The sequence below is a fragment of the Macaca nemestrina genome, chromosome 3 (assembly GCF_043159975.1).
Source record: "Macaca nemestrina isolate mMacNem1 chromosome 3, mMacNem.hap1, whole genome shotgun sequence".
Taxonomy (NCBI): domain Eukaryota; kingdom Metazoa; phylum Chordata; class Mammalia; order Primates; family Cercopithecidae; genus Macaca; species Macaca nemestrina.
This window is the reverse complement of record NC_092127.1, coordinates 83,572,105-83,589,983: the sequence shown is the minus strand read 5'-3', so window position 1 is coordinate 83,589,983 and position 17,879 is coordinate 83,572,105. Positions and strand designations below refer to the sequence as shown.

Here is a 17,879-nt window from a genome sequence, read left to right as displayed (position 1 = left end):
AGTGTTTGATAATGGCCTATGGTAGGAAGAAGGGATTGATTGCACAGGGTTATGTGGGAATTTTGGGGGTTATGGAAATGTTTCGTATTATGAATGTGATCGTTGCTAGAAGACTATATATAGTTATCAAAACTCACTGAATTGTATACTTAAAATGGGGTGAATTTGACTGGATGTAACTTATACCTCAAAGTGAGCTAAAAAATATAAATGAGAGAAAGTCCCAGCCCTGAAAGAGTTCATAATCTAGATAGGTGGGTAGATAAGGAAACAAACAAATTATAAATCTGTGAAATCAAAGACATTTTACAGAATCAAACAAAATAATGTGGAAGCAAAAAAAGTGGCAATTAACCAACTGCCTTTGCCTTGTGGAGTCAAAGGCAATTCACTGAGAGATGATATTTAAACTGGTTCTCAAAAGATAAAACTACTAAGGTGCAAAACTACCTGGTATGTATAAGAAAGGGTGAAAATCTCAGTGTGTTAAGAACTTTGGATAAATAGTGTGAATGGCTAGAAAATAAAAAGTATTTTACTAAGTTAGAGAAACTGGATTTTTCTGTAAGCTCTGAGAAGTCAAAACATTTTTTAATATGTTGTCTTTAAAATAAGATAAGTCTGGTAAACAGTGTGGGAGATAAATTTTTTTGTCAGGAGGCTAACTAGAGAAATGTTAACACTGATTCAGTGGAAAAGTAAGATATAATTTAAGACAACAGGAAGAAGGAGGGAATGGACTAAAAGATATTTGAGGTCAAATTGAGGGAATCTGGTGACAAATTGTGGTACCAACTTAATAAGAAAGATCAGTGAAGAACAAGATGACAAAGTTTAGAATGTATATATGACTAAAACACAACTGTAATAGTTAAGAATGGCAAAATTCCAAGTATAAATGAATGCTTTCTCCCTTTAAAATAAGTTAAAACATACCTATTTAACATGTTTTAAAACTGTGCCAAAAGATATACAAGATATAAAATATATAAAAGAATTCCTGAATAAATGGGAAACATATATCAACAACTGATATAAAAATTAATGTTTTAAAGATACCAAAAATCCTTGACAATTAGGATTCTAAAACCTGTACACAAGAATAAAGGCAGTCACTTCCAAGACGGCTGAATAGGAACAGCTCTGGTCTGCAGCTCCCAGAGAGATCGATGCAGAAGATGGGTGATATCTGCATTTCAAACTGAGGTACATGGTTCATCTCATTGGGACTGGTTGGACACTGGGTGCAGCCCACTGAGGGTGAGCAGAAGCAGAGCAGGGCATCGCCTCACCTGGGAAGTGCAAGGGGTCAGGGGTTTCTCTTTCCTAGGCAAGGGAAGCTGTGACAGAGTGTACCTGGAGGAATGGTACACTATGCCCAAATAGTGCATTTTTCCCACAGTCTTCACAACTGGCAGACTGGGGTATTCCCTCCTGTGCCTGGCTCAGTGGGTCCCACGCCCACGGAGCCTTGTTCACTGCTAGAGCAGCAGTCTGAGATCAGCCTGCGAGACTGCAGCCTGGCGAGGGGAGGGGCATCCACCACTGCTGAGGCTTGAATAGCTAAACAAAGCGGCAGGGAAGCTCGAACTGGGCAGAACTCAGTGCAGCTCAGCAAGGCCTACAGCCTCTATAGACTCCACCTCTGTGGGCAGGGCATAGCTGAACAAAAGGCAGCAGAAACTTCTGCAGACTTAAAGGTCCCTGTCTGACAGCTCTGAAGAAGGCAGTGGTTCCCCCAGCATGGCATTCAAGCTCTGAGAACAGAGAGACAGCCTTCTCAAGTTGGTCACTGAACCCCATGTAGCCTGATTGGGAGACACCTCCCAGTAGGATCCGACAGACACCTCATACAGGCGGGTGCTCCTCTGGGACAAAGCTTCCAGAGGAAGGATCAGGCAGCAATATTTGCTGTTCTGCAATATTTGCTATTCTGCAGCCTCCGCTGGTGATACCCGGGCAAACAGTGTCTGGAGTGGACCTCCAGCAAATTCCAGCAAACATGCAGCTGAGGGGCCTGTTAGAAGGCAAACCAACAAACAGAAAGGAATGGCATCAACATCAACAAAAAAGGACATCTACAGCAAAACCCCATCTGTAGGTCACCAACATCCAAGACTAAAAGTAGATAAAACCACAAAGATGGGGAGAAACCAGAGCAGAAAAGCTGAAAAATCAAAAAACCAGAGCACCTCTTATCCTCTAAAGGAACGCAGCTCCTTGCCAGCAACAGAACAAAGCTGGATGGACGAGTTTCATGAGTTGACAGAAGTAGACTTCAGAAGGTCAGTAATAACAAACTTCTCCGAGCTTAAGGAGCATGTTCTAACCCATCGCAAGGAAGCTAAAAACCTTGAAAAAAGGTTAGATGAATGGCTAACTAGAATAAACAGTGTAGAGAAGACCTTAAATGACCTGATGGAGCTGAAAACCACAGCACAAGAGCTTCATGACACATGCACAAGCTTCAACAGCCGATTTGATGAAGTGGAAGAAAGGGTATCAGTGATTGAAGATTAAATTAATGAAATAAAGAGAGAAGACAAGATTAGAGAGAAAAGTGAAAAGAAACAAACAAAGCCTCCAAGAAATATGGGACTATGTGAAAAGACCAAATCTATGTTTCATTGGTGTACCTGAAAGTGACAGGGAGAATGGAACCAAGTTAGAAAACACTCTTCAGGATATTATTCAGAAGAACTTCCCCAACCTAGCAAGGCAAGCCAAAATTTAAATTCAGGAAATACAGAGACCACCACAAAGATACTCCTTGAGAAGAGCAACCCCAACACACATGATGTCAGATTTACCAAGGTTGAAATGAAGGGAAAAATGTTAAGGGCAGCCAGAGAGAAAGGTCGGGTTACCCACAAAGGGAAGCCTATCAGACTAACAGCTGATCTCTCTGCAGAAACCCTGCAAGTCAGAGGAGAGTGGGGGCCAATATTCAACATTCTTAAAGAAAAGAACTTTCAACCCAGAATCTCATATCCAGCCAAACTAAGCTTCATAAGTGAAGAAGAAATAAAATCCTTTACAGACAAACAAATGCTGAGAGATTTTGTCACCACTAGGCCAGCCTTACAAGAGCTCCTGAAGGAAGCACTAAACATGTAAAGGAAGAACTGGTACCAGCCACTGCAAAAACATGCCAAATTGTAAAGACCATCAACATTATGAAGAAACTGCATGAATTAATGGGCAAAATAACCAGCTAACATCATAGTGACAGGACCAAATTCACATATAACAATATTAACCTTAAATGTAAATGGGCTAAATGCCCCAATTAAAAGACACAGACTAGCAAATTGGATAAACAGTCAAGACCTATCAGTGTGCTGTATTCAGGAGACCCATCTCATGTGCACTTTGCTCAAAATAAAGGATGGAGGAAGATCTATCAAGCAAATGAAAAGCAAAAAAAAAAAAAAAAAAAAAAAAAAAAAGCAAGGGTTGCAATCCTAGTCTCTGATAAAACAGACCTTAAACCAACACAGATCAAAAGAGACAAAGAAGGCTATTACATAATGGTAAAGGAATCAATTCAACAAGAAGAGCTAACTATCCTAAATATATATGCACCCAAATATGGGAGCACTCAGATTCATAAAGCAAGTCCTTAGAGACCTACAAAGAGGTCTCAAAATAATAAGAGCTATTTATGACAAACCTACAGCCAATATCATACTGAATGGGCAAAAACTGGAAGCATTCCCCTTGAAAATCGGCACAAGACAAAGATGCCCTCTCTCACCACTCCTATTCAACACAGTGTTAGAAGTTCTTGCCAGGACAATCAGGCAAGAGAAGGAAATAAAGGGTATTCCATAAGGAAAAGAGGAAGTCAAATTGTCCCTGTTTGTGGAAGACATGATTGCATATTTAGAAAACCCTATCGTCTCGGTCCAAAATCTCCTTAAGCTGATAAGCAAATTCAGCAAAGCCTCAGGATACAAAATCAATGTGCAAAAATCATGAGCATTCCTGTACACCAATAACAGACGAACAGAGAGTCAAATCATGAGTGAAATCCCATTCACAATTGCTACAAAGAGAATAAAATACCTAGGAATCCAACTTACAAGGAATGTGAAGGACCTCTTCAAGAACTACAAACCACTGCTCAACAAAATAAAAGCCACAAACAAATGCAAGAACATTCCATGCTCATGGAGAGGAATAATCAGTATTGTGAAAATGGCCATAATGTCCAAGGTAATTTATAGATTCAGTGACATCCCAATGAAGCTGCCAATGACTTTCTTCACAGAATTGGAAAAAACTACTTTAAAGTTCATATGGAACCAAAAAAGAGCCCGCAAGACAATCCTAAGCAAAAAGAACAAAGCTGGAGGCATCATGCTACCTGACTTCAAACTATACTACAAGGTTACAGTAACCAAAATAGCATGGAACTGGTACCAAAACAGAGATATAGACAAATGGAACAGAACAGAGCCCTCAAATAATACCACACATCTACAACCATCTGACCTTTGACAAATCTGACAAAAAGAAGCAACGGGGAAAGGATTCCCTATTTAATAAATGGTGCTGGGAAAACTGGCTAGCCATATGTAGAAAGCTGAAACTGGATCCTTTCCTTACACCTTATACAAAAATTAACTCGAGATGGATTAAAGACTTAAATGTAAGACCTAAAGCCATAAAAACCCTAGAAGAAAACCTAGGCAATACCATTCAGGGCACAGGCATGGGCAAGGACTTCATGACTAAAACACCAAAAGCAATGGCAACAAAAGCCAAAATTGACAAATGGGATCTAACTAAACTAAAGAACTTCTGCACAGCAAAATAAACTCTCATCAGAGTGAACAGGCAACCTACAGAATGGGAGAAAATTTTTTGCAATCTACCCATCTGACAAAGGGCTAATATCCAGTATCTACAAAGAACTTACATAAATTTACAAGGAAAAACCCCATCAAAAAGTGGGCAAAGGATATGAACAGACACTTCACAGAAGAAGACACATATGCAGCCAACAGACACATAAAAACATGCTCATCATCACTGGTCATCAGAGAAAGGCAATTCAAAACCACAATGAGAAACCATCTCATGCCAGTTAGAATGGCAATCATTAAAAAGTCAGGAAACAACAGATGCTGGAGAGGATGTGCAGAAATAGGAAGCCTTTACACTGTTGGTGGGAGTGTAAATTAGTTCAACCACTGTGGAAGACAGTGTGGCGATTCCTCAAGGATCTAGAACAAGAAATACCATTTGACTCAGTGATCCCATTACTGGGTATATACCCAAAAGAATTGTAAATCATGCTGCTATAAAGACACATGCACACGTATGTTTATTGCAGTACTATTCACAATAGCAAAGACTTGGAAACAACCCAAATGTCCATCAATGATAGACTGGATTAAGAAAATGTGGCACATATACACCACTGAATACTATGCAGGCACAAAAATGGATGAGTTCATGTCCTTTGCAGGGACATGGATGAAGCTGGAAACCATCATTCTGAGCAAACTATCACAATGACAGAAAACCAAACACCACTCATAGTTGGGAGCTGAACAATGAGAACACAAGGACACAGGGCGGGGAACATCACACCATCACACACCAGGAACTGTTGGGGGGTGTGGGGCTGAAGGAGGGATAGTATTAGTTGAAATACCTAATGTAAATGACGAGTTGATGGGTACAGCAAATCAACATGGCACATGTATACCTATGTAACAAACCTGCACTTTGTGCACATGTACCCTAGAACTTAAAGTATAAAAAGAAAAAAAAAAAGAATAAAGGCATAAGAAAAATCAAATATGAAAAAGTAGAACAAAAGTTGGAAGATTAGTCTCATATATGCCTTATTACAAGACTTCATAATTAAAATAACATGAGGCTGGCATAGGATTATATCACTGACACCATATAGAATCCAGAAACAGACTCCTGTATAATGAAATGCGTAAGAAAGACATTCCAAAACAGTAGGAAGAAAATGACTTTCTGTTCAGCAGTGTTAGAAAAAATGTATACATGGACAATGTAAATTCCACATAAATTCAAGACTCGATTGTAAAGATAATAAAATATAAAAGAGTGAAAAGAAAATAAAAACATCTTTCTGACCAAGAGGTAAGAAATCTTTAAACTAGAATCAAAACACTAAAGTTATGTATAAAAAACACTGATAAAATGGGATACATCAAAATTTAAAACCTCCGTAAGCCAAAAGTCAATATAGCATCTCTGCAAATAGAGAATATTTGCAACCTAAATAATAAAGGATTATTATCCAGAAACTCTGGTATACCAAAAGAATGTCAACCCCAATAGAAAAAGTGCAAACAATTTATATACTCAATTCACAGAAGGGAAGATACAAATAATCCAATAAAAATACAAGAAAGATGCTCCAACCCAGTAGTAAGCAGAAAAATAAAGAATTAAAACAAGATAAATCATCTTTTACGTATCAGATTGGCAAAAAAATAATAAACTATTATTTAGGAAGCATTTACTCTCATACACTGATGATACAATCACTGCAAAAGACACTTTGGTAATATCTAGTAAAATTTTGAAATACTTTAAACCTATGGCTCAGTAATAGTGCCACAGGATTCTTCAGCTGTCGTTTTTCCAGCTGGAAATCTCTGTAGCCAGCGGCGCCTTTTCGCGAGTTTTGCTTAGCCCGCTGGGCTCCTTCCACCCACTTGGCCTGGCAGGCTGCACTCCGCTCATGCTAAGCCTGGATCCCATGCACGCCAAGGGCAAACCAGGCACAAAGTGGCAAGGAGCAGGCAACTCTGGGCACCAGCACAGGCACTGGCTCCCTGTGAGGCTGCAGCTGGACCAGGGAAACACTGCAAGTGGCTTCCACTGGAGGCTCCAGGAAACATGGTGGCACTTAGAAGCTTGGAGGCACCAGGAAGTGCAGAGCCCCAAAGAGGATGTCACAGCCCTGGCTCAGGGAGTCATTAGGTCTGGGATCCCTGAAGGCGCCCAGCTCTTCTCTTCTCCTTGTTGCCTGCAATGTGGTGAGCAGGATCAGAAGGTAGCATATTTCAGCCTTGTTTGCCTTAGGGTTCCTTCAGTTTCACCATTTGGGGGGTCCCGAGTTCTTCTCCCATATAGAGGAAGACTGAGGTACCTGGGCAAATGGAGGGTGAGCAAGGCAAGGTGCTTTACTGACAGTACAGATCTCACAAGATCAGAAGTAGGTAGCTCCTATCCACAGGCAGGTCATCCCATTGAGCCTGAGGCCCACTGAGACTGCAGCCCTCAGTGGAGAGGAGACCCAAAGTGGGTAGTTCCTATCGCAGGCAGGTTGTCCCGTCTTCCCGAGTCTGGTTGAATCCCAGGTTTTTATGGGCTCAGGAGGGAGGAAGTGTGTGCTGACTGGCCCATGGGCAGCCATGGTTAGGCCCAGAAAACACACCATAGGTTCTCACTCCAGGCCAGATTTCACCCAGAACAGACAGCCTGGTCCCCAGGCTTCAGGCCGTTCCTGGCTTTAAGGTGGGGCTTCAATGTGGACCCACCTCCTTCCGCCCAGAAGCCTCTCTGCCTCCCGCTATCTATACATCATCTACTGTACCCAGGCTGTTTGTGCCAAGGGGCACCTGCAGGCCTGCACCAAGCCACCCTCAGCACCCCTTTGGCCTCCCTCCCATGTTCGTCAGTGCCAAAAGTCCAGAGGGGGCAAAGGTGGCAGGGGGCTGGTGTGTCAGTGCCACTCTGAGTGAGGGCACACCTGGCTGGGTTGCAACAGCACCCAGGTTCAGCCATGACTTCACTCCAAAATCAGAGTGGGGAGAGGCCAGGCAGCATTAGCAGGCACTTCTGAGCTTGCAGAGGTCGGGCGGGGGGCTTCCCAGGCACCCAAGAGTGCAGGGATGCCCAGGTCCACAGCTGTGGCTGGGTGGCTGCAGCTGTGTCCCAGAGGGTGGTGATCCCACCCTGTCAACTCAGAAGGGGATGGGGCTCCCACTTGTTCCTGGCTCCTGCAGCTCGGTGGAGCTCGCAGTCCTGGCTGTGCCTTCCCGGCTGCAGCCAAAGTCTTTGCTGTGGCTGCTCCAGATGGGCCGCCGCTGCCAACAGTAGTATGTCATTTAAGCTTCACAACTTGTAAATTAGGTATTATCTCTTTAATGCAAATTAATAAACTGGGACTCTAAAAGGTTAAGTAATTTGCTCAAGATCTCAAAGGGAATCAATATATCAGCTTTAAAAATGGAGTAACAGGTGTGTGGGGGGCAAATATCAAATTGAATTAGGTAATTACATCTTAAGACCTTCTTCTAACTGAATAAATATCAAAATCATTACCTATTGTTCTATATCCAGGACTAGAATGTCCAACCAGCAGAAAAGAATTCATTAACGAAATGGTTCTCAATTTGAAGGAAATCTATTAGAATCACCCATGGAGCTTTATCTGGCTATATAAATTCACATCTCTAACCTTTCTATCCACTTCCACAAATTGACAGCTACCTATACTTCCACAAAGATTAGGAGAAAAAAAAACATTAAAATGCTGCTTTACCTGGATTATCTCCACCAAACCATAACACAAAGTGAAGAAAGCATACAATCGGCTGAGAATTTTTTGTTTTTAGATAAAAACCAGTGACATAAAAGTAATACCGTATCTCTTTGCCTTTATTATATAAAAGGGGAAAAAAGACACCAGGATATGGCCTTATGCTAAAATTTTGTCCAAAGGGGAGGAAAAAAGAAAAATGAAAAAGGAGTTTCCATTTTACTAAAGGAAATGATGTTGATTCATTCGCACAACACTCTCATCCCAGTACTACAAATGTTGCTCCCACAGAACTAAACATGTGCACAACTAGTACCCTCTAAAGAAACTCTGTGGGAAGCAAGAACATGTGTTTTTAATGACTTACAAAAACTCACAAGAAACAAGTTTCATTTAACAACATTCACTGTATTTTCTGTATCACAAATAGAGGTCCCTGCAAAGAGAAATGATTTTCTTAATAATTTCTGCTTACTCAGAATCTCTAAAAGATTTTCATGTTTTCCAAACAGTTCTGCATATCTACGTTTAACATTCACGGGCTGATGAAGAGTATCTTTCATTGTTCTTGCCCTTTCCTTCTCCATTCTCCTTTTCACAAACTGTACTCTTACCAAGACAAAACCTGTACTAAGAATGTGTATTAACATAATGAAAAAATAATGGAATTAACGCATGTCAAAGTGAGTATTACCAAACAAAGTAATTCTACAGAGAGACTATATGCACTGTATCAGAAAAACCTCTCAGAAAAGACTTAGATTTTTCTCAAAATATAAACATTCATTACCAGTTTACAAGTAATTTTACATGACCAGTAAAATGAAAACCATACAGATGCCTTGTACATGGAAGGAATTCAAATATTTCTAATCTAATTTTGATTTGAAGCATATAACCAAGTGGCTAAATGCACAGGTCTCGGGTCAGATTGACCTCCACTGAACTTCCAGCTTCATCACTTAACAGTTACCCTAAAGCACTTAAAAATGTGCTCATATCCCCAAGAAATCTTCTAATCCTTTAATTTAAACTGGGTTTCCCATAGCACTAACTTTGAAGATAATTTAGGTCTTTCTACTAATAGAAGACAACAAGCTAAAAATAATGGATTAAAAATATTTCCTAGAACAAAAATTTAGAGATGGGAAAAACCTTGGGGATCTTTTACTGATCAGAAGATGAACTCCACAGTTTTAAGAAATAAAGAAGCAAAGGCTTTGAGAAGTTATGACTTTTCCAAGGTCAGATAATTAATAAACAGAAAGAGCATTTTAGAATTTAGGCCTCCCCCATACTTCACTATATCATAAGAATGACTGAAACCTAAAAAAACTGTAAGAGGTCAAGGTTCAAAAAAGAGACAACAGGTTCTTGGTAATTTAATTCCATCTTAATTATAGTTTTTGAACTCAATTTGTCCTTGTTCCTCAACTGCCTCCTCCCACAACCCATCCCTACATACCTACACCTATTAATGAAATAAGAGGAATAAAGATCAAAAGAGCTATCTTTTCACTGGAATCTCTATCATTGTCCCACTGATGCCTAAATTACTTAAGAGCAAATGGTCAGCACTCTTAGAAAGCAACAAGGTCCAAGGCCACAAATACAGCTGACTAACCCAGCATTTTTCAGAGCCAGACTGGAGTGGAATGACTGGCCATATGATTTAGGCTAGTTACTAACCATGCCCCATGCCCCTTCCACCCGGTGCCTCAGTTTCTCTATCCTTTAAAAAGAGAATAACATATCTTGACTGAAGTTGTGTGAAGATTAAACATAATCCAAAAGAAGCACTTTGCATAGTTTCTTCTTAGGCATATTGCGATTGTCTGACAAATGTTAGAGCTCTTAGGTTGATGATGCTGATATGCAAGCCCCTTTCCAAGCCAGAGTACATTCTGCTGTCTTCTAACACACACAGAAAAGCAAATTGAACTTTATTCTTTTTGGTTACAAAATATGAATATTTTCCCTTAAGATCACTATGCTATTCTTTTTCTCCCCCTATATGACAGTATTAAGTTGTGTTTTAGGAGGAAAGGAAATAGAACACTACATTAATTTGCTTATTTTTAAACAATAATTACAGAAGCACTAGAAGTGTTTACTTAGCAAATGAACATTTAAGCCAAATAGATTGTGTCTCAACATATTTAGTTTTGCCTTGAGAGTAAGTAGTTTTGAATTTTAAATTTCTCTAAATATAAGCTGAAATTCTACATATATAAAAGACATACCTTAATAATTTTAGGACAAGTGTGATGCCGGCCTATGAAAATGTCAGAACTGTCTTATTTTAAATAATTGCTCATATGATTTATTCATCTACAATGTATCTATATCAATATAACTGTTCTGATTTCAGTTGTTTTAAATCTTTCACATATTCAAACTATAAAATCACTGCACAGGTAAACAGTTACTGCAGCACAACAGACAATAGTTTTCATTTATTTAAAGACCAAACAAAAGAAATCTTCATTGCTCTGCAAGTTGAAACAGCATCTAGGCCTAAATTAGCTCCTCGTGACATTAGTTCTCCTGACATAAGGTCCTTAGGCCCAGTGGCAATACTGAAGAGGCACAAACATCTGTTTGGTGAGTATCTGAAGCTGTCCATTATAGAAGGAGGTTAATTTAACCACGAGAAAAATTACACATGCCCTAGCATTTCAATCCTCTTAAAAAGCTCTAAACTTGGTTATTTGATAACCGAAGCTATTATTCGCACTGGCCAAGGTATTTTCTAGTAACAATTTAAGTGTCCTAAAAGTCTTATTAACTCTTACAGGCCATTAGGGTACCAACAAGAGCATTAGGGCCTGAAACCTAATTACAGGGCATAAAATGGTCTTCGTGCTCTGTTAATGAGCCTGCTGAAGTGACCAATTTTGTATCACGGAGTACAGGGAGTTTCATTTCAAATGTTATTTGGACATTTTTTAGACTTTTACAGTGGCTACTCCATTTTTAGAAGGTGAAACTAGAAGACTTAAAACAGTAACGTTAAAATTACAGAACTATAACCATAAAAAAGTTTTTTACTAATTGAAAAATGTTCTCTGATGCAATGGCTAGTTTAAGTTCAGTCATCATAGGTAAAAACCGTAAATATTAAAACAGGAGTATACAGTCTACCAAAGTCTGTACATATGTTAATCAGGATCAAAAAAGTTACTTCATTTTATTTATTTCCCAAAAAAAGTTATTTTATTTGTTCACAAATTTAAACAACCCCAAAACATCTTCGAAGAACCACAACTTAAATGTGTCTATATGAATAAAAAGAAAATACACAGATATAAGGACATACTATGAACTAAAACGAGCTTCATTCTCAAAAAGGAAAAACTTTGACAAACCATGCCAAATAACAGCTTCTTTTTCTTTTGGGATTTTTTTTTTTTTTTTTTTTTTGAGATGGAGTTTTGCTCTTGTTGCCTAGGCTAGAGTGCAATGGCGTGTTCTCGGCTCACCACAACTTCCGCCTCCTGGGTTCAAGTGATTCGCTTGCCTCAGCCTCCCAAATAGCTGGGATTATAGGCATGTGTCACCACACCCAGCTAATTTTGTATTTTTAGTAGAGATGGGGTTTCTCTACGTGGGTCAGGCTGGTCTCGAACTTATGACCTCAGGTGATTCGCCTGCCTCGGCCTCTTTTTCTAAAGATAGTAGAAACTAATAGGATGGATATGAATTTTATTATTTATTTATTTATAGAAACGAAGACTCACTATGTTGCTCAGGCTGGTCTCACACTCCTGCACTCAAGTGACCCTCCTGTCTCAGCTTCCCAAAGTGCTGGGATTACAGGTGTAAGCCACCATGCTGGCCAAGGATTTACTTTTAAAATGTCTAATAACAATAAAAACGTACAGGAAATTTAAAAAATCTCTATGTACTCCTATATTACACACATCCCCAGAAAACTACACAATTAAAAAGAAAATTCCTGATAGCTGCCCTCCCCTAAGTGTTTTTAAATTTTTCTCGTTTATCTGACAAACAAGCCAAGAAGTATAGATGACAAATGTTTAAACAGTCATAAAATATAAAATCACTTATTCCTTTATAATATAAATTTCAATTTATACACAGTAATTTATATTTTAAGTTACTGCATTAGATATTTTTGGAAAATGGACACCAGCCAACAATGAAAAGGGAAAACTAAAGAGGGAATGGTAGAATTTAAGTAAGTAGAATTAACCAAGCATTGAAAAGAAACCCGCAGGTGATAGCTATGCAGGAGGTTCAGAGAACAGTCTGTCCAAAGATGATCACTTAATAAATAGTATGATAAACTAAATGAATAATATTTACATAATAATACTGTAAATGCTACTTAGTTTTTAATTTTCAGATTCAACCATGAAGCAAAATAGGAAAAACAATTATACTTCACGTAATGTAAACATTATAAATTTTGACACTATAGAATTGATAGTGGAGCTGAGAGAAGTTAGGTTGTAAGGGACAGAAAAGGATAAAAATATAGAAACTGAATGTTCTAAGTTCTACAGTGGGCAGTTAAGAGTTATTGTTCAAAGTCAATGAGGCAATAAATCCAGCTCCAAATATACAACTTAGAGTTATTAGGATAACAGTAGAAATATGGTAACACAGTTGATAAATGTTTAAGAATTTAAGTTCCTTGTCTTCCAAAGTAATAATTTGAGTCAACAGGGAAAATGCATAATTTAAGAAATTTAAGCACATCATTTACAGAATAGAAGCAATCATTCAAAAGAACAAAAAACATTTGCGATAAGATATGAGAAGATGAGATGGGAGGTAGGAAGAAAAACTTTACTTTTCATGTTATATACCATTTTTTACACTTCTGAGTTTTTATTTCCATGTATAAAATTAATTTTATAATTTTAAAAATGCCATCTAAAATCCTGTGTTTGTGATTTTAGATGGTAAATATGAAAGACATAAATACCAAATCATTTTAAAAGTTGCTTGATTTAGGATTAAATACTGTTGACTACAAATAATTTTTCAAAAATAAAAAACATTTATACTACAATCTCTTCTTCCTTTCAATTTGTGCCTACATCAATTTTTTTCCTGGGTCTCTGTAAAGTAAGAGAAAAGAAAGAAGAAAATTCAACAAAGGTATGCAGAACATATTAACAATAATGTGAAGGTAAAAGGAATGAGAAAAAAATGTGTTATTCTTAAAACTATCAAACTTGCCGGGCGCTGTGGCTCAAACCTGTAATCCCAACACTTGGGGAGGCTAAGGCGGGTAAATCCCTTGAGGCCAGGAGTCCAAGACCAGCCTGGTCAACACGGTGAAACCCCATCTCTTCTAAAATACAAAAAATTAGCCAGGTGTGGTGGCACACGCCTGTACTCCCAGCTAGTCAAGAGGCTGAGGCACAAGAATCACTCGAATCTAGGAGGCGGCGGTTGCAGTGAGCCGAGATCGTGCCACTGCACTTCAGCGTGGAAGGCAGAGAGAGACTCTGTCTCAAAAAAACCCTACCAAACTTATTTCATAAAATCTAGATGTAAGAGAAGAGTACTTTAAGTATTAACTAATATGAACAATATACAAATATCCTTAAAATAAACAATTTTCATTTTCCCCATATACTTTACTCATTCTTTTAGGATTTCAAAAACATATTATGAATAAGTATTGTTATATTTTTCATGATGAAAATAACACATGTGTTCACTTTTAATACAATGATAAATGTACTCGTTTTCTAAAACAATAACATCTTGTTTTAACTATTCAAGTTCAATAATTTCTTCTCAACCCAAATCAGCAACTGGCTTTAGTGTTTCTGCATATCTTTTCATAAAAGCAAATGTGAAAGGAATTTAGAAAGATGTCCAAAGTGCAAAGTCATCTCCATTCTGAGTACACAACAGAAATAAAATGAATAGAGTTAAAACTTTTTATTCTAACACTTAGGAAACTCAAGGAGTCGTGCTGGGCTTATGTGATCTGGTTTCAATACCTCTAGTTACAAATATATAAATTACTAGAATCAAGGATGAATTGCTTGGTGTAATAGTATAGATGGGCTATATATTGCTCAGTACAGTACTGAGCAATTCACACTTTAGAATCAGACAGAAACGAGTTCAAGCTGTATACTATTTACATGTTTGCAAACGTGGGCAAGTCACTTACATTCTCTGAGCATCTTCTAAGTTAAGAACAATAATATCTATTATAACAGGCACCAGTGCTTGTTATATGCTGGACAATTTAAAATGTTAAATCACATCTCCAATAGTACTGAACTACTACTCTCTAAATAATATTTTCATTTTCATTCAAGTGCTCAGCTGTTTCAGCTTAAAGGGGCATCCCTTAGTACAGTTTCATGACTTTAGTGTGGCAGATCACAAATGAATTAGGTGGATGATTTGTTTCGGCTGCCTGTGGCACTAATAGATTATCAATTCTCATTTGAGGAGCAGTTAAGGTGCTAAAAAATGTTTTTAACTAAATAAAATTTATTTACTATTCTCATATATATGTATATGAAAAGTATAAAAATAGACAAAATCAGGGTAAAATAATGAGATAAGAAATATATATGGTTTATAGACTTGAGGCTCCTATTTTAATTGTAGTTTTCACATTTTACTTTTGACCCTCAGGTTACATGCACTTCACCCTACCAGACCTCCCCCTTTCTCAATTATATGCAAGAATGACAACACAGAAATCTCTCCTGCTGTTTCAAGTGCAAGAAAAGGTACATAAACTAAGATTAATACATTGTTAATGAGGTTCGGTCATCTTAGAAATGGTAATATTTCCAGTTTTAGAATTGAAGTTTACAAGGAAAAAGGATCCTGAGCAAGAATAAAACAGGAAAGAAAAATGGAGGAAAAATTGGTCAAAGAATAATAATAGTTGTCATATATTCGACACTGGTATGTGAAAGCCAGATGCTTTAAATAAATCATTTCTTATATTGCCAACAGCTTTACAAGTAGGTATAATCATCTCCATTTAGAGACGAGCAACTGAAATTCAGGAATGATCTACCCAAAGTCACTCATCCAGGAAGTAGCACAGCCAGAACTTAAACTGAAGTCTGTCTGACTCCAAACAAAATTAAATCATACCAAGCTATTTCCAGAACTTAAAATTTCTAGCACATCAAAATTTCATTAGAAGGCAGTTACTTCTTCCTTCATTTGTACAAGAAGAGACAAAAACTAGGTGCAGAAATAGCTTTTGCTGTCAATGACACTCCTTCCTTAGTTTCTTCTTGTTAGTCATATGAACAAAAGAGATTTCAAGGTACAAATGCCAGTATTGTATGCTTTTATTCCTAGTCAAAGGATGCTTTCAAAACAATTCCCAATAGCAGGTGGGCCATCAAAACCATGGAAGGAAAGAAGAAAGGAGGGAAGGAAGGAGTGAAAGGGAGAGGAGGAGAGTGAAAGAGAGGTGACAGGAGAGGGAAGAAAAAGGGAATAGAGGGAAACCAGTAGAATGTACTTTCTTCATTTAAAATATAATGTGTCTATCTACCTCTTTTCTTCTCTCGTTTTTAAAAAGTACATTTAACTCCCCTATGTGAACTTCTTTTAAGTTCTAAGAATTCCAATGACATACTAATTTACTTTCACTTTCTGGAAAGTAACAGTCTTACCATGAAACTTTGAGGCTTCAGGATCATTCACATTGATAGCAATTAATTTCCAATCTGTTTCACCTTCATCAATAAGAGCCAAAATTCCGAGAATCTTCACATGAATAACTTCTCCACAAGAAAGAATCTTTAAAGAGAACAGAAATTCACTATAGGCTTTGGAGAGTTTACTCACATATCACAAAATCCATATAAAAGATGAAAAGAACTACAGACTGAAATGTAATAAAGCCTCAATAATTAAAAATAACATGAAAATAGCCAAAGTCTGCCTTGCAATGAATGTCCCTTTAGAGTTAACTTTCTCAAAATTTCCACTTTCACCAATGATTGAATTACTTTACTGATAAACAAACAACTTGCCCTCCCATTGCAAATAGCTAAAAAACTGGACAGAATATATGAAATCACTCATTTCAGACATTAAACAACAGGCAGTACAGGACTGTGACCCCAGAGAGAAGTAAACAAACGAGAAAAGACATCTGATTGCCCTGGCTTTCTGCTCAATACACGTTCCAAACCACGGTAGAGAGAAAGGAACCCTGTAAGAGGACAGGGATCTCACTGAGGTTAAAGAACAGAGTTTAAAAAAAAATGGAGAGGATGAGGCAGCTGGAATTTGTAGGGCATGGTACTAGAGATAAGAAATAACTACAGCAATATACATTGGGGTTCCCTTGAGACACGGATTAAACACTAACCTGTGCATGCATGGGATGAGACTCTATAAGTCAAGAGAAGAATAACTGCCAGAGATCTATAAAATGAGTTCCAACCACCCAGGAAAACCTCATTCAACACAAGGGGCATTCATTAGTGAACCTATAACAGGCATGCCTTAATGGTAGGACTAAACTGGCTCTCAAATAAAGGTTACTCTAGACCTGTGCTAACAAAGTTTTAAAAGTGCCTGGATACAACCAAACTGACTCACAATTAACTACCTGTAAAAACAAATATTCTTTAAAGGAAGACAACAACATCCAGGCACTCAACATAACACAACATCCAAAATTCTGTCAATACACAAGAAAATGTAAGCTCTAAATGGGGAAAAAGATTAAAAATCATTCAACAGAAACATTTCCAGAAATGTGAGATGATTTAACAGATAGGAACCTCAAAACAACTACTGTAAATATGCTCAAAGATTTAAAGAAAAGCATGACAATATGGAAGGGAGAAATAGAAAACATAAAAAGAACCAAATGGAACTTTAAAAGCTAAGACATACATGATCTGAAATGAAAAATTCTCTCAATAAGCTTAACAACAAAATAGATATTGCCAAAGAGAAAATTAGTGAACCTGAAGACACTGTAACAGAAACTTTCCAAAGTGCAGCAGAGAAACAAAAAGGATAAGAAAAAATTAACAATCCCAGTGTCCTCTCGGACAGCATCCAGCACTCTATCTCATGTATAAATGGAATTCCAGAATGGGAAAGAGGAAGCAGAAAAATACTTGAATAAATAACAACCAAAAATTTTCCAAATTTGATGAAAAGTATAAACCCACAGATTGAGAAAGCACGCATGCACACACACACACACACATGTGCACGCCCATCAGAATAAACAAAAAAAAATCCAAAGTGAAGCACATCATAATCAAAGTTCTGAAAACCAGTGACAATGACAGAGAATAAATCTTAAAAGGAGATAGAGGGGAAAAAAGATTACATAAGG

At 37.8% G+C, this 17,879-nt stretch overlaps 1 protein-coding gene across 1 annotated transcript in view; it reads right to left on the bottom strand.

Moving 5' to 3' along the window:
- LOC105486306 (inorganic pyrophosphatase 2) overlaps nucleotides 1-17,879 on the bottom strand; it is a 112,064-nt gene that overhangs the window by 46,112 nt on the left and 48,073 nt on the right. The window contains exon 7 of the mRNA XM_011749141.3: nucleotides 16,189-16,315. Coding sequence (XP_011747443.1) covers nucleotides 16,189-16,315 — 127 coding nt within the window. The remainder of the gene's footprint in view (nucleotides 1-16,188; nucleotides 16,316-17,879) is intronic.